The 24042-nt window shown below is 35.9% G+C and overlaps 4 protein-coding genes across 4 annotated transcripts; 2 read left to right on the top strand and 2 right to left on the bottom strand.

Annotated features, from left to right (window-relative positions):
* Positions 1-417: 417 nt before the first annotated feature.
* On the bottom strand, positions 418-4248 carry LOC108736040 (membrane-bound alkaline phosphatase-like). The gene is made up of 5 exons (XM_018468305.2): positions 4231-4248; positions 3842-4184; positions 3480-3720; positions 2030-2232; positions 418-836 (listed from the first exon to the last, which is right to left on the bottom strand). The coding sequence occupies exons 1-5, from the start codon at positions 4246-4248 to the stop codon at positions 586-588; spliced, it is 1056 nt and encodes a 351-aa protein (XP_018323807.1). The 3' UTR covers positions 418-585.
* A 532-nt stretch (positions 4249-4780) lies between these two features.
* On the top strand, positions 4781-8306 carry LOC112906508 (membrane-bound alkaline phosphatase-like). The gene is made up of 4 exons (XM_025980739.1): positions 4781-4798; positions 4845-5187; positions 5309-5549; positions 8189-8306. The coding sequence occupies exons 1-4, from the start codon at positions 4781-4783 to the stop codon at positions 8304-8306; spliced, it is 720 nt and encodes a 239-aa protein (XP_025836524.1).
* A 972-nt stretch (positions 8307-9278) lies between these two features.
* LOC112906500 (zinc finger HIT domain-containing protein 3) lies at positions 9279-9970 on the top strand. The gene is made up of 3 exons (XM_025980728.1): positions 9279-9437; positions 9498-9649; positions 9708-9970. The coding sequence occupies exons 1-3, from the start codon at positions 9370-9372 to the stop codon at positions 9893-9895; spliced, it is 408 nt and encodes a 135-aa protein (XP_025836513.1). The 5' UTR covers positions 9279-9369; the 3' UTR covers positions 9896-9970.
* Positions 9971-10234: 264 nt separating this feature from the next.
* LOC108736147 (beta-glucuronidase) lies at positions 10235-23304 on the bottom strand. The gene is made up of 12 exons (XM_018468467.2): positions 22943-23304; positions 16162-16388; positions 15921-16103; positions 15643-15809; positions 13120-13262; positions 12846-13057; positions 12400-12719; positions 11240-11383; positions 11097-11181; positions 10855-11031; positions 10662-10800; positions 10235-10513 (listed from the first exon to the last, which is right to left on the bottom strand). The coding sequence occupies exons 2-12, from the start codon at positions 16366-16368 to the stop codon at positions 10326-10328; spliced, it is 1965 nt and encodes a 654-aa protein (XP_018323969.1). The 5' UTR covers positions 16369-16388; positions 22943-23304; the 3' UTR covers positions 10235-10325.
* Between the last annotated feature and the right edge of the window lie 738 nt (positions 23305-24042).

Raw genomic sequence — 24042 nt, 5'->3', positions numbered from 1 at the left:
AAAAGATAGTTTAACCGATTAAGATAAGTTACGAATCGATTAAATTATTAATTTTAAATTTTTAATAATTATTTCGAGTTATTTAAAAATTTCCGCGAATTTTGAGGCCTCTTTGCCATCGAGGGCTCAGAACTTTTGTTCTGTGAGAGATATGAAAAAAGTCATCAATACTTTCTTTTGCAGAATTGCATTGTGAATAACTTTTATTGAAACTTTTTTTCCATACCTTTCATATTTTGCGATATAATCGAATTTGCAATCATTTTCTCCATTATAAGGTACTCTTCAGACATTGCCCTCATTTGACTGGACTACAACCAGTCTTAAGACTGACGACCTTATGATGATGGTTCTGTAAACTAGTAGGTAAATTCATTTCTGGACAATAGATTGTTTATAATTTATTGTTATTCTCATTTTATTAATTGAATATGTAAGATAGAGTTACACAATGTTGTTGTTGTTGTTGTTAGTTAGCACGGTAGGTACAGTGTTAACTAAATAATAATTACTTATATTATCACAGATAAAATTAAACGTTTGACACAAAATTAGCTAACAGAAAATCAGAAACTGTTTCTGATGTTAATTTTTTCTATGAGGACGTGCAAATTTGTAGGATCTCTTTCTTCTTTTTCTTCGCATGTCTTGTTCGCAAGCAGTGATCCCGTCGCCGACGCATGACGCGTAAGCGATTACATGCGGTATGACATTTTGTTCGTATGCCCCACTAAATAAGTGGGCCCATGGTCCCAAAGCATAAATTGGCACATCTTCCCCGTCGTGAGTTTCCCGACTGAGCGGAATTTGAACAGGAAATTTGTAATCTTTTTTGCCTAAATAAAGTAAATTCCGTATTAGTCACAGTAGCAATTATTGTACGTAATTAAAATAATTATAAATTTAATTATGGCTAGTTTCGATAGTAGAGGGGAGGAGGTCGAAGGGACGGTAAAGATTAAAAATGTTTTGGAACCGAAGCTAGTAATCACTTAGAAAACCTTCTCGAGCGAAGAATTTTGAAAAGCATAAGCTAAGCATTAACTACCTACAAAAAAAAACTGTTTCATTAATCTAATGCGTTTCTCATTTCCTTGATATTATCTAATGAAAAATAGTAATTTAGAAACGGTCTTAATAAGCTATAAAACAAATACGTAAGTCCTGAAGTAGGTAATGAAAATGTAAAAACATTTTACCAAGTATGTGCGCTCTCCAATTGCCTCCTACCCGGGTTATGACGTTGCCGAGCAACCAAAGAACGAAGATAAATAAGAGATCACAAAGTAAAATGAGCAAATGTGTATCTATACTGACATCTTATTAATGATAATGTTGAGAATACACCCGACGTAGAATGTGGTTTGAATAACACAGTAACTAACGAAATATGATGGGAAAATATATGACAAAAAAGCTAAATCTAAAGAAATGGAAATGGAAATGGCTTTCTCTAATCCGACATATCAATTTCTTTATTTTATTTAAAAGGGAATTAAGGTGTTTTAAAAAAATCCAAAAGCGTTCGAAATGTGGTGTTATAGGCGGATGATGAGGATAACGTGGGTAGAAAAGGTTAGAAATGAAGAGGTATTAGAAGGACTAGGAGAACATAAGACTCTATGGAAGTCAATAAGAAGTAGGCAAGATAGGTTAGTAAGACACCTCCTCAGGCATGAAGGTGTAATCAGAGACATATTAGTGGCAGAAACAGGAGTTAGGAGGGGTAGAGGTAGACCTAGATTAGATTACTATTTGCAAATAATTAAGGATGTGGGCTGTTCTAGTTTTAGGGAAATGCGAAGTTTAGCTCAGGATAGGAAAGAGTGCAGGTACGTGTCCAACCAGTCTTAGGACTGACGACCTGATGATGATGATGATGATGATGAAAAAAATCCAAACCGATTCAAATTCATGTAGACTTACTGCTAAGTAAATGCTTTAATTAAAATTTTGTGATACATACTTTATATGAAAATAAGGGTGGTTCTGAGTGAAACATAAGAAATTAGATTTAGTGCCTTCTTACCCATGTGGTCTTCTCTCAAATCCCGCCTTTTTCCACTTTTATCATACGCGTATCCTGGACCATTGGAGTACGTGAGAACCGAGTATGGCAAACCATCCTCTCCCAATCCTGCTAATCCAAAAATGTCACTACCCCTACCAGCATAACCATTAAATGTTAACGTATGCCCGTGGTCAGCTGTCACAACTATTAACGTGTCGTCTCTAAATTAGATCATAAGAACTCAAATGTATTTAACCCTTTTTAGAAAAAAACATGCAGTTAATTCCATAAGTTTGGTATCCATTATATAAGTAATATTTTTCTTATTGACTTAAAGATGGTTTCAGTTAAAATAGATCGTTATTTATTAAATTATTTTTTTATTACAAGCCATAGCGGTAATTTCGGCAGCACCCGAGCGCCTTAGTAGTGTATTAACTCCGAACATAGATGTCGCAGCGGTGTACTTAACGCGATAAGAAAAATAATAACTATTGCTGCCTGTAAATCTGGGATCATATCAAGGAAATTGTAATGTATACGACAAAGACGTGTTAAAAATCGTACAACAGTGATAAAAAACATAAATAGGTTGTCATTCTGATGATATAACAGTATTAGCATCTAACAAGGAGGAATTAGAGATTGCTTTAAATAAAATGGAAGCGGTACTGACAGATCAATACTGTATGAAAATAAATAAAAGTAAAACTAAAATACTGGTATGCAAAGGAATAAAAAGTAGGGAAAGAGCGAATATAAAGATAGGAGACGAAAAATAGAAGAAGTGGCTGATTTTAGATATCTAGGAAGTCAGATAAGTCAGGACGGAAGGAGTAGTAGGGATATAAAGCAGAGGATAGCGCAGGGTCGTGTCGCCTTTAATAAAAAGAAGTCACTTCTATGCTCGCGAACGGTTAATTTAGAAATTCGAAAAAGGTTGTTAAAGGTGTATGTTTGGAGCACGGCGTTGTACGGGTGCGAAACATGGACAGTGGGAGCGGCGGAAAAGAAAAGGTTAGAAGCGTTCGAAATGTGGTGTTATAGGCGGATGATGAGGATATCGTGGGTAGAAAAGGTTAGAAATGAAGAGGTATTGGAAAGAATAGGAGAACAGAGGACTCTATGGAAGTCAATAAAAAATAGGCGAGATAGGTTGGTAGGACACCTTCTCAGGCATGAAGGTCTAGTCAGAGACATATTAGAGGCAGAAACAGGAGTTAGGAGGGGTAGAGGTAGACCTAGGTTAGATTACTGTTCGCAAATAGTTAAGGATGTGGGCTGTTCTAGTTTTAGGGAAATGCGAAGATTAGCTCAGGATAGGAAAGAGTGGGGGTACGTGTCCAACCAGTCTTAGGACTGACGACTTTATGATGATGATGATGACATTCTGATGAACTGTTAAAAAGAATTACCGGGCAGGGGTATACCGACTAGTTTTTATTTTGTTTGTTTATTACATGCATACCTTCCTGTTATGTCAACTGCCCTCTGTACTGCGTCAGCAAAAGCCAAGGTGTCTCCCAGAGCTTTTTGGGCGTAAGTCAGATGATGGGCTTGATCTATCATTCCACCTTCCACAAACAAAAAGTATCCGTTATCATTTTTTGACAAGACGCTTATAGCTGCTTGAGTCATTTCTGTCAGACTCGGTTCTACATTTGGATCGCGATCCAAATCGAAACTCATGTGACTGTCAGTAAAAAGCCCTACAACAAAGCCAAAAATTCAGGCTACCGAATACTGCACATACTAACGTCATGGGATACTACATTTAGCAGTAAATACTGCCAGTTACCGAATAAGGTTTGATAGTAAACTCTTACTGACCCAGTAAATTTTGCACTTCGCCTAACTTGACGAGTTGGTTCCTGTTCCAAACGTACTCGGATTTGCCAGTCTTCGATTTGAATTGTTTCCATTTTTCTATCAGATTAAGCCCGTCGAATCTACTCCCTTCCTGGCCCTGTTCGTCAAATTGTCCCCTTGGCAGAAACATCTTCCTTCCACCTCCTAATATGACGTTGAAATTTCTCCCTGTTTCTCCATTGATAAGTTGATAAGCAATGTCACGCGTAATGTTCGGGTTACAACCAGATCTTTTTACCTCCACATCGTTTTCCCAATTTCTATCGGCCGTATATGCGTACGTCCCTTTTAACAGAAAGATATACTGTGATTAAATAAAAACGGACAAACAGACACATGAGTGATCGTACAAGGGTTCCGTTTTTCATTCGGACGTACGGAACCCTAAAAAGGTACCTAATATATATATTAGGGTGCTTCAAAGAAAATTTTTATTTTTTTTTTCTAACTCTTACCCCCTCAAATGTTTCTATTTGATGTAACAAAAATCCTCGCCAGACATGAGCCGTATAGCTCAAATCTAAGGGGTCGCTATTTTTATTTTAGTTTCCCATTTAATTCCCATTTTTGTAAAGATAATCATACTTTGTCTTAGAGTTTTGTAAAGCTCAAAGACTCAGCTTTGAGAATATGAAACGGTTTTTTGGAAAAAATTGCGTAAACTATGTGTAAATTCAATTTAAAACAAAAAAGAATTTTTCCTATGTTAATTAAATGGGAAACTAAAATAAAAATAGCGACCCCTTAGATTTGAGCTATACGGCTCATGTCTGGCGAGGATTTTTGTTACATCAAATAGAAACATTTGAGGGGGTAAGAGTTAGAAAAAAAAAATAAAAATTTTCTTTGAAGCACCCTAATATATATATTAGGTACCTTTTTAGGGTTCCGTACGTCCGAATGAAAAACGGAACCCTTGTACGATCACTCATGTGTCTGTTTGTCCGTTTTTATTTAATCACAGTATATCTTTCTGTTAAAAGGGACGTACGCATATACGGCCGATAGAAATTGGGAAAACGATGTGGAGGTAAAAAGATCTGGTTGTAACCCGAACATTACGCGTGACATTGCTTATCAACTTATCAATGGAGAAACAGGGAGAAATTTCAACGTCATATTAGGAGGTGGAAGGAAGATGTTTCTGCCAAGGGGACAATTTGACGAACAGGGCCAGGAAGGGAGTAGATTCGACGGGCTTAATCTGATAGAAAAATGGAAACAATTCAAATCGAAGACTGGCAAATCCGAGTACGTTTGGAACAGGAACCAACTCGTCAAGTTAGGCGAAGTGCAAAATTTACTGGGTCAGTAAGAGTTTACTATCAAACCTTATTCGGTAACTGGCAGTATTTACTGCTAAATGTAGTATCCCATGACGTTAGTATGTGCAGTATTCGGTAGCCTGAATTTTTGGCTTTGTTGTAGGGCTTTTTACTGACAGTCACATGAGTTTCGATTTGGATCGCGATCCAAATGTAGAACCGAGTCTGACAGAAATGACTCAAGCAGCTATAAGCGTCTTGTCAAAAAATGATAACGGATACTTTTTGTTTGTGGAAGGTGGAATGATAGATCAAGCCCATCATCTGACTTACGCCCAAAAAGCTCTGGGAGACACCTTGGCTTTTGCTGACGCAGTACAGAGGGCAGTTGACATAACAGGAAGGTATNGGAGAACAGAGGACTCTATGGAAGTCAATAAAAAATAGGCGAGATAGGTTGGTAGGACACCTTCTCAGGCATGAAGGTCTAGTCAGAGACATATTAGAAGCAGAAACAGGAGTTAGGAGGGGTAGAGGTAGACCTAGATTAGATTACTGTTCGCAAATAGTTTAGGATGTGGGCTGTTCTAATTTTAGGGAAATGCGAAGATTAGCTCAGGATAGGAGAGAGTGGAGGTACGTGTCCAACCAGTCTTAGGACTGATGACCTTATGATGATAATGAGACAAAATAGTCTTCGGTCATTTTTTACATTAGTTGACATTAGAATTGAGACATGAAGTTTAGTCAGGTAGGTAGTACTCACCAAGTAGAATCGTGTGGTAGTATTAATTACATGCGGAAAACAATGTAGCTTGAGATACAGGCTCCTAAAGTTTTCTTAATTGGAGGAAATTCCGGTTGGTACGGCCCTGGCTGCAGCCCTTTGTCAGGTGTTTTCGCCAAATATGATTAATGACGTCATTGTTTAGTTAGGTAGATGTATGACAGACTCGAGTTTTTTTAATGCCCCTGCTGGGGGCTGATATATTAGAATAATGTTAGGAAGATATGTTGTAGGACAAACGATGTTTGGCGGGAACAGCTGACGGAAGGCTGAAGCCAGGGCTGTACCTACCGGAATTTTTTCAAATTAAGAAAACTTTAAGAGCCTGTATCTCAGTCACATTGATTTTTAAACAAATAATAAACAAAATTCTAGTAAATATTACTACACTACTTTACTTGGTGAGTACTACCTACCTCACTAAACTTCAAGTCTCAATTCCAATGTCAATTAATATAAAAAATTACCTAGTCTTCTATTGAGAATACTTATGGCGTACTGATGAGATCAAAATTACCTGTTGGTGTTCATTTGTTAATTTAAGACAGTAAAACAATTGTTACTTACACATATATGCATTAGATACTTTGCGTTAAAATATTTTGTAAATTTTACGTACTAGTGTAAGGTATATTAACCAAGTGCTCATATAAAGTTAATTGAGCTTCATTATTCCAAAAATCAGCTGACTCTTCTAAGGGGCAGTGAGTTTTACACACAGGCCTTATGCGTTTAATTGGAAGTCCGTCATCAGTAATGGAAACTAAAAACAATAAGTTGAATCGATATTAAATCATTGAGATAACAAAAAGGGGCACGTGTCTAGAGGGAAAAGTTATAAGAGCCCTGACTATACCCCCCCCTCCCCCCAATCCTCTCGTGCAATCCAAATAGAATAGAAATTTGTTTCTAGATGTACTATAAAAATTCTTGCAAACTTTTCGCGTTCCGTGAACCAGTTTTCAAGTTGTACCTGCTCCAAAATCAGTGTGTATTATAGGAAAGTAAACCCATTAAGATAATAATAATTACATCATTCATAAGAGAGATCGTTAATTTTTAATGAGAATTTGAAAAAAAAATGTTTAGTTACATAAAACGCATTAAATTTCTGAAGTTTGAATTTGATAGAACGTTTTGATCGTCTGTTCGCTTCGTGAAATTTCACAGATTTATCGCCAAAAAAAAAAAATAAATGTAGCATATCATCTCGGCTATCCGTTTACTATAAATGTAACAGTATTTTAGACAAATGGTTCTATTGTTACCCATAAAAGTGATCAATTTAGAATAATTATAAAAAAATTGGTTAGTATTGTCTTTAAAAGTGATACTAATTATCCGAAACCAAAAAGATCAGTAGCTGTAATGCTATTGTTTTTACTTGAATCATTAATAAAAAATTCATGCATATAATAGCGTTAAATAGCGTACGTATCTACAGGTAATGCAAAATATGTCGCGCGAGCCAAAAATGCACAATTTGTTAAACGTGTGGCATGTAAAACATTTTTCGTGTAATTAACGAACTGAACTCGCAAAATCTTTTGAACAAAACTAACAGCCTTAAAACTTTAAATTTTGGACTGATATTATTTTATTATTTATATGGAAAGTTGGCTGTAGGTATTTGTACAAATTTTCCTAAACCGTTGTCGTATTTTTCAAAATATTATGGTCCCTTTTGACGATAGGATAACTCGCAGTTCGGTTCTCAANAGTGCTACCTTGGCAGCTCTCCAGGCGTTTTTCGCTGAACAACTGGAGAGTAGACCAGCGACAAACTCATTAAGGGTACTATCACTGACAAATTATAGCTTGTGGAGTATTTTCTTCGCCATTTCAATTTCGGGATAAGCTATGTGTAGTGCCACCTTGGCAGCTCTCCAGGCGTTCTTCGCTGAACAGCTAGAGGGTAGACCAGCGACAAACTCATTAAGGGTACCTACTATCACTGACAAATTATAGCTTGTGGAGTATTTTCTGTGCCATTTCAATTTCGGCATACGCTATGTGTAGTGTTACCTTGGAGACTCTCCAGTTGTCTTCAGCTGAACAGCTGAAGGATAGGCTAGCGACAAACTGATTAAGGGTACTATCTTTCAGCGACAAATTATAGTCTTTTTACGTCATGTCATTTTCGGCATACGCTATGTGTAATGCCACCATGGCAGCTCTCCAAGCGTTTTTCGCTGAACAACTGGAGAGTAGACCAGCGACAAACTCATTAAGGGTACTATCACTGACAAATTATAGCTTGTGGAGTATTTTCTGTGCCATTTCAATTTCGGGATGCGCTATGTGTAGTGCCACCTTGGCAACTCTCCAGGCGATTTTCGCTGAACAGCTAGAGGGTAGACCAGTGACAAACTGATTAAAGGTACCACCTTTCAGCGACAAATTATAGCCCTTGCAGTATTTTTTTTTCATTTTTAGTTTGAGAAACGCTCTATGTATTTCACCTTGTGACTAGCATGAAACAACTTTATGGTACTCTAGGTTAGATTCATCATCATCATCATAAGGGTCGTCAGTCCTAAGACTGGTTGGACAGTAGGTACATACATAATTTGACCTTAACAGTTCCATTTTGTTTAAACTGGAAAATAATTTGCCGATCGAGTACTTGACCCAAAACAATTTTATAAAAACGTTTTGCGAATACCAATCGTTAAATGGTAGCCATGAAATTTATAATTAAATTTGTGTATAAACTTTTTTGCCATTATTGATGGTTTTATGAATATCAGATTAAAGTTCTAGATAAGTACGCGGCGCATTTTGCATTGTAACATTTAAATTGTAGCAAACTGTGCTTAAATTGAATGACCGTATTTAACTTATTACCCTTTTTAATTTATTGGCCATTAAATTCACCTAGGTACCTATGTTATTAAACATTTTCACATTTGCACAGTATTCGTTTTGTTGGATTTGAAACTTTAATTTTTATTACTTCTATTTTTTTAATTCATCCACTTTCATGAATAATTAGTAGATAAAATAAAACCGTTATTGTTCATTGCTTATTTTACATAATTTCTTGGAGTCTTTGCACCCCTAAATGTTTAATTTCTATCTAGGCGTTAGTAAATATAAATAATTTCGTACAATTTATAACAATTTTATATCGAACATTTAAAGTATGTAATTAACTCTTATATTTATTATTAAAAATATAACAATTAATCACACTCTATAAATAATGGTCAAATTTTTGATTATACAAATTAAAAATTAAATGATTTTTTTTAAGTATGTTAAAGTTAAACTAGCACCATGTAGTATACCCTGTATATCATACCGGTTAGAACTACGAGTTGTGGAACAATTGAACTATTTGCAGAGAATGATAGGTTAGGAAATATAACAACAATAATATAAACAAATAAAAGTTTTACTATAAACTTATAAAAATATAAATAAATCGATTAAATATGAAGAAATGCAGTATTTGTGAAAATGCAGATGGAATATATAAGTGTCCTGTATGCTTAGTTTATTAGTAAGTGTTGTTTTTACGATATTTTTTTTTTATATTACAACAATAATACGAAACTTGTAGTTGTTCTGTTGCTTGTTGTAAAAAACACAGGGAGCTAAAGTGTGACATTGCAAAGCCAGTTGAAAATACTGAAACTGCTATAAAAGATGAAGCCACTGCCCAAAAACTGATAACTAGTGACACTGTACCCGTAGAAAAGCTCAAATTGCTACGTCAGTTAAACAAAATATATATTAAAAAATATGCGTATCATCTTTAATTTAATTTTAGGCGAGAGCAGCGAACTAAAAAATGTTCTTGCAAATCCACATTTGAGAAATTTACTGAAAGCAGTGGACTCATGTTCTGATCCTGATAAAGTTATGCAAAAAGTAATGCTTGAACCGATTTTTGTGGAGTTTGCTGACGAGTGCTTGAAAATTATTGAACCAGAGAGTAACAGGGAAAATACTTATTAATTATTCTAATTATTTTCTTATTTGTCATAGTGTGAAATGGTATTAAAAGTGCTCAAATAAAACAGTTAATTATAATTTGTCAGGGATTTTTTTTAATACAGTCATTAATGAGCCGTGAAAAAGTCGAAAAAACATTCACGACGTCGTATAATAACTGTAATTGTTGGTTATGTACTTACATAGACCCTGTTGTATACCCACCCTGCGAAAAACGGCGTTGGTTCAGGGGTGTAAACGCTGGGTTGGTACGGCGGTGGTCAGGGTTCTATTCGCGGTCGATGTTTTCTCTTTTTTATTAATTTCTTCATTTTTTTACAAATTTAAAATAACACGTAAAAATTTATAAAAATTATTTATTTATTTGGTCTTCTTCATTATTGCTAAACAGTAGGTAAATTATATTATTAAACGAGTATACGGGTGTAAAATATCACAGTTCATTATGAATGATTTTATTGGCAGTGGGAGCGACGTAGCTGTGTAAATCATTGGGTATGGTACCATTGTGAAGTTCCTGGGATAGGGCCCAGTACCTTTTCCTCAGATGGTGAGCTGCTGCTTTAGGCTGACGGTTTCTTGTAAAAATTCCTTTCTTATTGCCTCCTACCCTTGTGTAGACTGAAACAAATCAAAGATTGGTGTAATAAATAAACTACATGCTTAGTTTACGATGAGGCAGAAGTAGAAACTTCTTTCATTCTCTGTTTAAATGATATCATGATAATTTTTATTGGAGATAAAGATCAAACGTCTTAGCAAGTGTTACCTTGGGCTGTCTTGAAGTCTGCAAAATTCCAAATAAATTCACCTATAAACCACCCCTCCTTCCTAAGAGCATCAAACGCTTTGAAGTGTCTTGACATCAATTCTACTTGAAATTCTTCCGACCATACATAACCAGGTTGCTAGAAGTTTAACATAGTATAATTTATTTAGGGTTGTTTTTTTGTTGTTCTTACCAAATGTAGTCCTTCTTGGGTGTCTGCCCCGTATTCTGACATTAATACTGGTTTATTATACTTAGCGTGCCACGATCTTGCTTCAGCTATTACCTTATTGGTAATCATGTCCAGTTTACCAGTGTTCTGGTACCACGCATTGTAACGGTTAAAGCTAATAATATCCACATGTTTTCCCTACAAATAAAATTTTCGTTATTAGCTGTTGCAGAGTGGGATATTTTCTTTTAACCACGACTTACTGCCCTATCTTCCTCAACCCATCTCGCTATCGACATCGTAATTGGTCTGGATCTATCCAGATTTCTTACATGTCTCGCTACAGCCCTGAAAAGTTATTTGTGTGTTTGCAGTAGGAAGGTTATGATAATGGTAGTTTTATTACCCGAAATATTCATCGGCTGCTTGTGTTTGAGTTCTCGGCTCGTTGGCAATCGACCAGGCAATAACACTTGGACGATTTTTGTCCCTTCTTATCAGTTCTGTTAATGAATCCTTGTGTTTTTCTAACAGGAGGAATGAAAAGGCACTAAAAAGCGATCAACACTTATAATCATGAGGATACCGTGGATAGAGAAGGTTAGAAATGAAGATGTATTAGAAAGAATAGGGTAACAGAAGATTCTATAGAAGTCAATAAAAAATAGGCGAGATAGGTTTGTGGAACACCTTCTCAGGCATGAAGGACTAGTTAGAGGCAGAAATGAAAGTAAGGAGGGGTAGAGGTAGACCTAGGTTAGATTCATCATCATCATCATAAGGGTCGTCAGTCCTAAGACTGGTTGGACACGTACCTCTACTCTTTCCTATCCTGAGCTAAACTTCGCATTTCCCTAAAACTAGAACAACGGTCCACATCCTTAACTATTTGCGAAGAGTAATCTAATCTAGGTCTACCTCTACCCCTCCTAACTCCTGTTTCTGCCTCTAATATGTCTCCGACTAGACCTTCATGCCTGAGAAGGTGTCCTACCAACCTATCTCGCCTATTTTTTATTGACTTCTAGGTTAGATTACTGTTTGAAAATAGTTAAGGATGCGGGTTGTTCTAGATTTAGGGAAATGAGAAGAAGTTCGGTAAGGGAAACAGTGGAAGTGTGTGTACAACCAGTCTTAGGACTGACCACCTTATGATGATGAATAAAACAAAAATTTTAGAGTATGCGTTCAAAATGTTACAAGTGAACGATGAGGTACCGTAGATAGAAAATGTTAGAAATGAGGAAGTATTAGAATGAGTAGGAGAATAGAGGGGCTATGGAAGTTAATAAGAAAAAAGGCGAGATGGTTTGGTAGGACAGCTTTTCAGGCATGAAGCGCTAGGAACTAAGAGAAGTAGAGATAGATCTATATCAGATTACTGTCCAAAAGTAAGGAGTGGTAGAGGTAGACCTAGGTTAAATTACTGTTTGAAGATAGTTAAGGATGTGGGTTGTTCTAGTTTTGGGGAAATGCGAAGATTAGCTCATGATAGGAAAGAGTGGAAGTACGTGTCCAACCAGTCTTAGGACTGAGGACCTCGATTTTTCGTCTTAAGGTACTTACTCGGTGTCAACGCTGGGACATTCGTCAATGATCATTATTCCCATCTGATCAGCCAGATCCATGATTTCGTCAGCGTACGGATAGTGGGACGTCCTGTACGCATTAGCGCCTATCCATTTAATTAGATTGTAATCCTTCATAACCAAAGGCAGATCCAAACCCTTGCCCCTTATGTCCGAGTCCTCGTGACGGCCAAAGCCATGCAAATATACCGGACGATTATTAATAAAAAACGACGAATTAGTCCATTTTAAAGTCCTTATACCAACAGGTAACCGATAAACGTCTAGGGTGTCTCCTTCCGCTGATTTTAATTCAACCTAATGTAAACATCAGTAGAATATAGAACTAAACAAGAAAAAAGTTCATCCCCAAAATATATCCGCTTGCGTAATTAATTAATTGTGTTATTGTGCGGTAATTAGGGATAAAGTTATTTGTCAAACCTGAAGCGTGTATAAATATCCTGGACGAGGATTCATTAAGTATGGCCACCATAGTCGAGCTCCTGGCACAGTTAATTCCACGCTTGTTGAATAGTTAGAATCATTACAAACCCCGTAGGCCACTTCGTAGCCTTCATTGTCTAACAACTTCAAAACGCACGTCGTCGAATTTTGTACTTCAGTCACAAACGTCAGGTCGCATTTGATGATGCCTGCGATAAGTTTTTAAATTATAAACCATTTTCGTTCAATGATCGCCCTGTATGTTCGTTACCTGTGCCACCTTCTATGTCCGTGTGAACAGTTATATCGTCAAGGTAATCGATCGGCGTGGTATAGAGTGTCACGGGACGATGTATCCCACCGTAATTAAAGAAATCGAACGTGTAGGACTGGACCAACTTCTTACCACGATCTCTGTAAGAAAATGAATCCTTTTTTTCGCACATGATATTCATACCGACTTAATTTATTGTATCTAATTAACACGATTTAGTATACCATTACGTAGGTGCTTGAATACCTACTTAATGAATATTAAACCATTCTCTTTTAAGTTTATACAATGTAATATTGAAAATTACTGTAAATTTAGATTTTGAAAATACATATAGCACACAAGTATTTACGTATATTAAGCTAACACTAATACGCTATATGAGTTGTTTTTCGCTGAACAGCTGGAAGATAGACTAGCGACAAACTGATCGAGAGGGCTATCTTTCAGCGATAAATTATAGCCTTTGCAATATTCTTCTACGCTATTTCAGATACGCTATGTGCAGTGCCCCCTTGGTGGCTCCCCTAGTCGTTTCTCGCTAGACTACGGGGCGATAAAGTAATGACAAACTAATTAAAGGTACCAACACTCAGCGACAAATTATAGGCCTTTTAATATTTTTTTACGTCATTTCTATTACGGGATACGCTACGTGAACTACCACATTGGCAACTTTCGCGGCGTTTTCACTGAACAGATAGAGGGTAGACCAGCGACAAACTGATTAAGGGTACCATCTTTCAGCGACAAATTATAGTCTGCAGTATTTTTCTACGCCATTTCAATTTCGCGATACGCTATGTGCAGTGTCACCTTGACGGTTCCACTAATCGTTTTTCGGTGAACTGCGGGGGTATAAGCTAGTGACAAACTGATTAAAGGTACCACTGTTCAGCGCCAAATTATAGCCCTTGCAGTATTTTTTACGTCATTTCTATTATGAGATACGCTATGTGTAATGCCACATTGGCGGCTGTCTAGTCGTCTTTCGTTAAACAACTGGAAGATGGGCTAACGACAAACTGATTAAGGGTACTATCTTTCAGCGACAAATTATAACCTTTGCGATATTTTCTACGCCATTTCAATTTCGAGGTACGCTATGAGCAGTGCGTCACCTTAGCGACTCTCCAGCCGTCTTCAGCTGGACAGCTGAAGTATAGAGTAGCGACAAACTGATTAAGGGTACTATCACTGACAAATTATAACCTGTGCAGTATTTCGGGACACGCTATGTGTAGTGCCACTTGGGCGGCTTTCCAGTCGTTTTTCGCTCAAAAGCTGAAGGATAGACTAGCGACAAACTGGTTAAGGGTACTATCTTTCAGCGACAAATTATAGGCTTGCGATATTTTCTACGCCATTTCAATTTGGAGGTACGCTTTGTGCAGTGCGTCACCTTGGCAACTTTCCAGGTGTTTTTTGCTGAACAGCTGATGGATAGACCATCGACAAACTGATTAAGGGTACTATTTTTCAGTCTTTTTACGTCATTACAATTTCGGGGTACGCTATGTGTAGTGCTACCTTGGCAGCTCTCCAGGCGTTTTTCGCTGAACAACTGGAGAGTAGACCAGCGACAAACTCATTAAGGGTACTATCACTGACAAATTATAGCTTGTGGAGTATTTTCTTCGCCATTTCAATTTCGGGATAAGCTATGTGTAGTGCCACCTTGGCAGCTCTCCAGGCGTTCTTCGCTGAACAGCTAGAGGGTAGACCAGCGACAAACTCATTAAGGGTACCTACTATCACTGACAAATTATAGCTTGTGGAGTATTTTCTGTGCCATTTCAATTTCGGCATACGCTATGTGTAGTGTTACCTTGGAGACTCTCCAGTTGTCTTCAGCTGAACAGCTGAAGGATAGGCTAGCGACAAACTGATTAAGGGTACTATCTTTCAGCGACAAATTATAGTCTTTTTACGTCATGTCATTTTCGGCATACGCTATGTGTAATGCCACCATGGCAGCTCTCCAAGCGTTTTTCGCTGAACAACTGGAGAGTAGACCAGCGACAAACTCATTAAGGGTACTATCACTGACAAATTATAGCTTGTGGAGTATTTTCTGTGCCATTTCAATTTCGGGATGCGCTATGTGTAGTGCCACCTTGGCAACTCTCCAGGCGATTTTCGCTGAACAGCTAGAGGGTAGACCAGTGACAAACTGATTAAAGGTACCACCTTTCAGCGACAAATTATAGCCCTTGCAGTATTTTTTTTTCATTTTTAGTTTGAGAAACGCTCTATGTATTTCACCTTGTGACTAGCATGAAACAACTTTATGGTACTAGCTTGGCATACGTCAGACATTTGTCGCCTCAACCAGGCCGAACTCATATAGTTAGTAGTATCTTTTCGGGTCAATTTCAGAATTCGTTGAACATATCAAAGGTACACGTGTGCGGGGTTTGAATTTTAAAAATAATATTAGTAAATAATACATAAGCATGACTGTTGACATTATGTTATGTACATAATAATGTAGAATAATTTGTGTTGAAATCAACTTACGTGTCCGCTTCCGAGACGATCCCCTGGGGTACAGTATCCTGTAGCAGGGTGTTATCGCATGCAACCGTCACCCTATTAACGCCTCCATAGTTCAATAGCGACGTCACCTCTTTCTGGAACGGTAGGTGGCCGATTTCATGATTCATAACTAAGTCTCCGTTGATCCACTGAAAAGATAAATCTTACATACAGGGTGTTTCTTCTTTTTACAAAAACGTAATATTTATGTCGAAGTACTTCTGAAATTTGTAAAAACTGGGGGTTGCTTAAAAACCTACCACTTGAGCTGCATATGACACTGAAGAAAATCGTAGCCAAACTCTCTTGTCTATACCCCATGAAGAGGGTACGAAAAAGGTTCTATCGTACCATACAAGACCGACATGGTCTCTTAAATGACCATCTTCGGTGATGTCATTGTAACTAGAGGGGACAGGCATTAATTGGGTGTCAGAATTTATCTGAAAAAAAAATATAATAACAAAAGGGAGTCCTAGGTGTGTAGATTTTATTGCTTACATTAACCAGGTCGTCTCTGTACCACGTTTCTCTGAAGCCCACAAGTGGGTCAGTTATGGGCGAAACTAGAAAATTCCACAAACCATCCAGAGACATAGTTTCCCTCGTTTCTGACTGTTTTGGGTATAATATGCCTTTCCCTGATACGGCATTGTTTTTGTACAGAATTATCAGCAGCGTGCAGGTTAAGAATTTAAAGCATCTCATGGCAAAAAGAAACTTAAAATCTGCAAAAAATAAGATTACCAGATCAAACGGTTGACAGCTGTGTTCTCATTCTTTTCTCCCTTTTCTCTGTATCTCTTCAATTGTAAACTTCACCTTCGCTTACTCTCATAGCCAAGGTCCTACACACATCAAAAAATCATGCGACTTTAGGAAGACTTATTTTTAAATATTCTATTTTTATCTGCGGTGAAATGTGCTAATTAAACTTGTCATTTCCGCATACAAGTTAGTACACAATAAACCTTTTCTTAAGTGTGCTCTAGATACTAGGCTCATGTGTGAATTACTTGAGGCTACAAATGTTTACATTTTTGTGAATTTAGCCTATAAGTGCTGCAATTAACGTTGTTAATATAATTGAATATTGGAGGTCTGCAAATTTGTGTACCTACGTATTTTCGCATCGATTGTATCATAAAGATAAAAATAGAAGATCACTCACTTTGCTTACAGCCCCCGCCCTAATTTGCATTTTTCAACCTGTTAACATTTTGATTCGTTTATTTTAATTCTTGGTAAATGTCTAGATGATGGCCCTCACCCCCGAAGGGGTTGGGGATGGGTGGGATCGAAAGAGGAGGTCTCCCCCACCACTGTACCATAAAAAGTTCGTGGCGGTCTCACCCCCATAAAAAGTTATGGGGGTTAGATGAGGGTGGGAGTAGGGGAGATCGAAAAAGGGTGGTCACCTAGTAAAACGCCTTAAAACATTTGCGGCGGTCTCACCCCCGTAAAAAGTTATGGGGGTTGAAAGTTGATTATTTTGACAATTTTCATACACTATAATTCAATAAAAAAATTATTTTCAAGCGGGTGGAAGTGGGGATCGAATGAGGGTGGTCACTTGAACAAAACCCGATAACCTAACCTACCCCACCCCATTGATATAGATAGTTAAATAATGTTTTATATAACTTTCTCAATATTTTTATGTATTTTTCATTAGTTTTACCTTTGAATATTGTTTAAGAATGACTATATGAATTTTTACATGCCTAGAAATGTATAAAAATTGGCATATTTATTAACTTTGAACCCCCATAACTTTTTATGGGGGTGAGACCGCCACGAACTTTTTATGTACAGTGGTGGGGGAGACCTCCTCTTTCGATACCACCCACCCCCACCCCCTCGGGAGTGGGGGCCATCATCTAGACCTTTACCTAATTCATAATTGTTATTAGCAAATATTTTAAGATGGTTTTCCTATTTAATTAGGGGATTCTACAAGTATTTATTTCAATATTTCCGTTCCTTCCTTTTTTCTTTAATCGTGAATGTTAAGGTGAACATGTGCCATAAAAGAATGGCACAATTTCTATTAAAAACCGTTACAATTCATTTTACATACAGCGTATATACCTTTGTTTTCTAATTAATAATAATGATCTCTCGAATTGCCGATTGTAACAATAAAATAATAACACATTGGTTGGTGGATATTATTAATGATGTTTGGAGGGACGCATTTTTTTTGAAGTTTTTATGAGTAGTTAACGAATACTAGAGTTTTTGTTTTGTAACTTTTGTGCACTATGAAAGCCACTAAATTAATAATCATAATGTACTACAATACATACCGGGGTTAAGTGGAAAGTAAAAACTTTCATAATGTAAATTCGTAGTATTTCTCGTGCTGCTTTATTATGTGACTTTCGGTACGATCCTGATATTTTCGGTCTAATAAGGTCGGCAATATTAGACTAAAGTACGGTAAATAAATAATTGATGAGAATTTCAAGTTGCTGTCCTAATAATGATAATTTTACTACAATTTAATGTTATTCGCGATATCTTATTGTGTCAACACAATTCCATTAGAAAAACAAATTTTACACAAGTACATAGGAAGAAGCAAAATCGGAATGATTAGAAATGTTGGGTAATTATTTATTATAAACTATTGCTACTGATTATTTATTAGCTTCTTACACATTTATTTGTTTGCTTTTTGGTTTTAAATAATAAAATTTGGTAATAAAAATTAAGTTTAATTCATTATTTTCTAAATGGTTCTGTTTAATAAATTGTACACTTTTTATTTATTTATTTTTTTCAGATATTAGAGTGTTATATAAGAAGCCTAAACAGCAAAGGCGACGTCTTGTGTTTATGTAAGTTTTTAAGTATTGTTTCTTGCTATCTACTAGGTTTTACATTTTTACCATCAAATATTCCAGATTAATTTGTATATTTCGGCAATTTAATTTAAATTGTTGACACGTATATACATTTTATATGATGTGTCAGTGTTTATCTGATCGTGCGTCAGAAATGATTTTATGCCAGAAATTATTAAAAATGAAACATGTATTATGTAACAATAAATATAAACAATTTATGGGATATACAAAAAAATTATACATAGCGTCCAAAAATGTTCAGCTTTTTGAAGTAATTGAAAGGTTGTGTTTAGTCTAGTACAGCCTGTCGTTTTCTTGTTAATACCGTTTGACAAATAGATTTCAATCAATATATTCTCCGAGAATCAATTAAAATGCAAATTTCGATAGCCAAATAATAGTACATAACAATAATAATACCACCCAGTGGCGTAACCGTGTACAAAAGAGGGGTTCGGTAAGAAAAGATGACCTAGGGAAATACAAAACATACAGAAGACAGAAATTTTATTCTGAATTTACTCATAAGTTTTCCGATTTATCAAATTTCAAACATAAACTTCTTGGCTTCGCCTCGTAGCCTAAAGGGCCTCCTGGCTTGTGTACCATGGAATACCGGTAGTTACCGACGCCACTGACCCCCCACGCATATATGTTTGTATTATGTAATAATAATTGTAAATAGTTCGATCACCTACACGTCGTTGGATGTGTACGGTTGACCAATTAATTCAAATAAAAGCCTTGAATTTTGAATAGTAGATTATGCGTAAAAAATCTACCGTTTTTTGTCGTTTGTCCAATTTTTCAATACGTTTATTTAATCTGACACACATTAATATATATGGTTCAAACTTGCATTGGGATAAGCATAGCATACATTTATACATACTAGTTGTGCAAGTAGAAACTCTGATTTTTTTGGTCAAATCCATGGTGTTTTACCATTTTCAAAGCGAAACAGTCATCAAGTCATTTTCGCATATCTTCAAATTTAGGTCTCTTAAGTAAGGCAACACCAATCTGATCGTGAATAGACGGTAATCAGAAGAAACCAAGTCTGGAGACCCGTAAATTGTATCTTTTCTGCAGAGTATCAGTTAATTTGATCAAATGGAACTGGCAACGTTCAGCTCAGCTGTAACAGTCTCACCAGGATCCAGAAGTTAGTAGTAAACGATTCCTTTGCAATCCCATCAGACATAAAATAACACTGATGATGAAGACTGCCCTGAATTAGCGCTTTTCTGTGTTCAAGATTCTTGTACAAAATCTTTTTATGCAGAAAAAGCAAATTCTTGCAGATGTCAACTCTTTGGGTTTTGTTTTCTAATCGATTTATGAGAAACCCATTTTCCTTCCTTCTGTATCTTTTCATGCCAACGGTTTTCGACCAGCAAAACTTCAAGTTCTTCGTCTTCAATTTCTTTTAATGGATCGTCCAAAAGACCAAATTTCCGTCACGAAATCTTGTGAATCTCTTGTTGTTGCTGTCGAATAACTCGCACAATGTTCACCCAAAGTCGAATTCATGAATTCCATAGCTTGAGTAGCAAATTTTTTCATTTGAAAACAATAAAATGTAATGGGGGAAATGCTGCTTATCGACGTCCATCGCTTATAAAATTGATACACACGAAACAAATGACCGAAACGATTAGAACTTATCTCATAAAAACAACAATGACTAATACACTGCATATATCCAAAATGGTGAACGAAATAGATACGTTCAAGTGTATGCTTTTAAATGCAACTTGCTTCAGATCCGAGTTTTTATTCTAAGTACTTGTACATGATATATGTTCACATGTGTCAATAGAGAAAGCGTTCAGCGTAAAAATCAGATTTTATACTATATTTTGCAACAATTTGTTTAATGAAGCATGGATGGATTTACGTTTCTCAAAAGAAACAAGAAAAAAATAGAAATACCAATACGTACAAAATTAGCTATCTTTGTATGGTACGGCAGTGCCTTCTGGTATAAGATTCCAACAAAGGGCAAAAGAAGGACATTATTGCCTTTCTAACCGTAATCTACGAAAGCCTTTATAGTGAGAAAAAAAGGCATTGAATGAACTGAGAACAGAACCCAGGTTGTCCGCATGCCAGGCTTGCGTTATAACCTCTGAACCCTTTACTATGACAATAATTTATCTATGGAACGTTTTAGTCAGTCACAGTAGGGATTGTGAGTAGGGTTGCCACCCGTACTTTATCATAAAGTATTGTACTCTATTTCGACTGTGCGTACGTTATACTTTACAAGACACATAAAGTACGCAAAAATACTTTATTTAAGGCCTTAAGTAAACATCGTAATTTTGTAAGCGATTATTCGAAATTCAGAGTATTTTTACATCAATAATATTGCACAGAAAAATGAAAAGCCATATTTACGGAACAACCTGATTTCCCAAATCTGTTCAAAGTAGTGTCACTTTTGCTGTCCGTTCCAGCCACTTCAGCATTTACAGAAAGAGTATTCTCTGTTATGAACGCAAAGTGGCGGGACGACAGGAAGAAAGCTTCATTAAAACTAATTAAAAATGGACTTTTAGTTTTCTTAAATCTTTGTTTGCTATGTTTAGAGGCTCTTAATATATTTAAGAGCGACAGCAATTTCTTACTGGCTGCTAGGTGTAACAAAAATTATGTTTTCAAAAACAAAAAATAAAATACTTTATTTTTGTGCTGAGTACTTTTTTTTTTAACCATTTAGTCGAGAAATACTTTATGTAAAGCTTGAAAAGGTGGCAACCCTAGTTGTGAGAGTAAGTAACTACGTCCTTACGTCATGATCAGTTTACTAGATCCGTGCTTCTTTTAATTATTTATTGAAACAGAACAACAATGAATCAATAAAGATTCTTCCTGAATGCATTCTTAATTGTTTATTATAGTGTTGTTATTTCGTTGTCAACCAGGAACAAAATATCTTTAATCGATTTTAAACTGCAGATCAGCGGGAGATAATGGTAGGTAATCGAAATTCTTGCATTTTAATAAAAGTTTACGTTTGACATAAATAATTCTGACCTTTAATACGCGCATCATCTTAATTATCAACGAATACTAAAGTTTATCGTTTTGTAATTTAAAACGTATTTATCGTAACGGTTTTTAAAACATGTACACCTTCATGTTTTATACAGTAGCTTCTCTCTTTAAGATTGTACATTATTCAAAGCTGATAATGACATGTTCCTGTGGTTGTTTATCGTTTCGTTATACGATTAAAAAAAAAAAAAGAATTGGCAATGTTGTTTACAAAATGTTTTTAACCGAAAGAACAATTTTCCACAAATTTTAAATTCAAAGAACGATCATGTTGTTTATGGTAAATGTATGGTAAAAAAACGACCATTCGCCTTAAACAGGCGGTTAACCATAAAGCTATAGTCCTAGGGTAAGAAAAGAAAACAAGAACGAAATATTGTCTGACATCAAGAAATGAAATTAAAAAGTTATAAATCAAATATTTTCCTTCGCTAGAACATTCTCCAACTCGAACATAAGTGACTGCATTTAGGAAGATCGGGTTAGGGATGTTGACCTTAATAACTACGTAAAATAGGACAATTTTTTCGTTTAGAAGAAGCAAAAACAATGACGTTAGAAAGCTATAATTTGATAAAAAGATGATATTGAATCTATTGTCGGTCAGTACGAGTACAATTAGAAAAAAGGGTGAAAATGGCGTGGTATGTAACACGGTTTCTAAAGAAGTTGTTGTCACAAGTTACCCGGAGAAGAATGTTGTGACCTTTTGTAACTTGAATTTTAATTAATTACTTGAATTAATAAACTTCCCCGGCTGCAAAATCCCAACCCAAAAATGAATCAGCAAAGATTGGCTATGTGGTTGGCATACACCTAATAAACTATCAGCGCAAGTATAGTGTGAATTACAAGAATAAACAATTGAATATTAGAAACGTCTAATGTTTCGTCTTTAAAAAATACGACTTCTTCAAGGTAGATTTTTAGTTCGGTGAAGAAGCCTTGTATAAAGGCGAAATGTAGTTTGTAGCATATATTTTAAAACTATTTCAGAAGCACCAATATACCAAAAACAAAATTTCAAATGCAGAAATATATTTTCGGAATTTTTAAATTTTGAGAAAAATTAAAAAAGTTATTCATATTTTATGTATGTACATATATGGTAATATCAAGTTCAGAATATCCAAACTCATTTTTACGGTTTATAACAGGGTTCCTTATCGTTAGTTTATTTAATAACAAAACTTTTGCAACAACAATATTCATTTAATAGTAATACTTAGACTTTAAAGATTTCTACCGACTTATCTTATTATAATAATGGTATTGAAAGTAAAAATTTGAAATTAATTACATAATTAATAAGAATTTGGCGCGCAAAATATTTACCCTGTATCCTTTATAAGGAAGTCAATACTCACGTGTTGTGTAAGTTAAATTCCCGTGTCCTCAAACGTATAGAGCACACTTGATATTGGACTGATCGACTGGTAGTTGCTAGTACGGATGTTGTAGCCTTCTGTGATGATTCTTCTTTTCGTGTATCCGAGACGATGTGGGTATTTAGAGTGGTATACACGCAAAAACAAGTTATCGTATTCTATTAAAATACAAACAATTCGTCAGTCAGTTGTACAGTATAATAATAATAGAGTAGTAAGTTGTAACAATGGTGTAACTTGCACCGCACCGCGGCAACACTAACTGGCTTAACTAGATCATCCCAAGGGATTTAAGTAGACGTGGTGGAGGCAATCGCGCGCCAGCAGCAGCACAGTGCCCGTTGACGATGCCTTTGTTGTTGTAGATAGTTGTAGTATAGGTATTGTACGCCGATTGTTATAGTGTCGAGTTTGAATCGTATGTACACATTGTACCGGTCGGACCCGTTCAAACAAGACGCTAGAGCATGCGTGATTCATGCCTATAGGAGTAATGCTATCGACAGGCTATATAGCAGAGGGTAGACGAACCAAAATATAATGACATTGTAAAGGAACACAGCACTTAACACCCAAATGTCTGATAAATACATGGCACCTTCGTGTGTGTTGTCTTCTTCCACCGTAAGCTTATAATCCCAAACATTTGGGCTACCCATTATCCAGCCATGTGAACTTAAACTTAAAATTCAATAACCACATTAGTGTCTACCTATAATGTACTTATGTAAAAGTACTTAACGGTCGGTTAATTGCTAATTATCATTAACGACTATGCATGCATGATTTGCACCTGACAATAATATAACCGAGAAAGTAAAATATACCGGTTAATGCGTATACAATATGATGTTCATGATGTTCTTTCATATTTATGTAAATTATAATTAGATAATGACTATTTTATCCGTGATTGCTGAATGTGCATAAATATACGTTTTATATAATATCTCTCGAAGATGAGCGTTACATTGTTTATGGTAATGAATTATCAATAATTAATAATTAAAAAATACGCGTGATTTTTATGAACGTTTGCCTGGAGGCGTGCAGTGGAAAAATATCAACAATATATTAAT

This window comes from Agrilus planipennis, unplaced genomic scaffold (genome assembly GCF_000699045.2).
Source record: "Agrilus planipennis isolate EAB-ADULT unplaced genomic scaffold, Apla_2.0 scaffold8, whole genome shotgun sequence".
Classification (NCBI taxonomy): domain Eukaryota; kingdom Metazoa; phylum Arthropoda; class Insecta; order Coleoptera; family Buprestidae; genus Agrilus; species Agrilus planipennis.
Note: the sequence above shows the minus strand (reverse complement) of the source record. Positions and strands in the feature narration are given on the sequence as shown.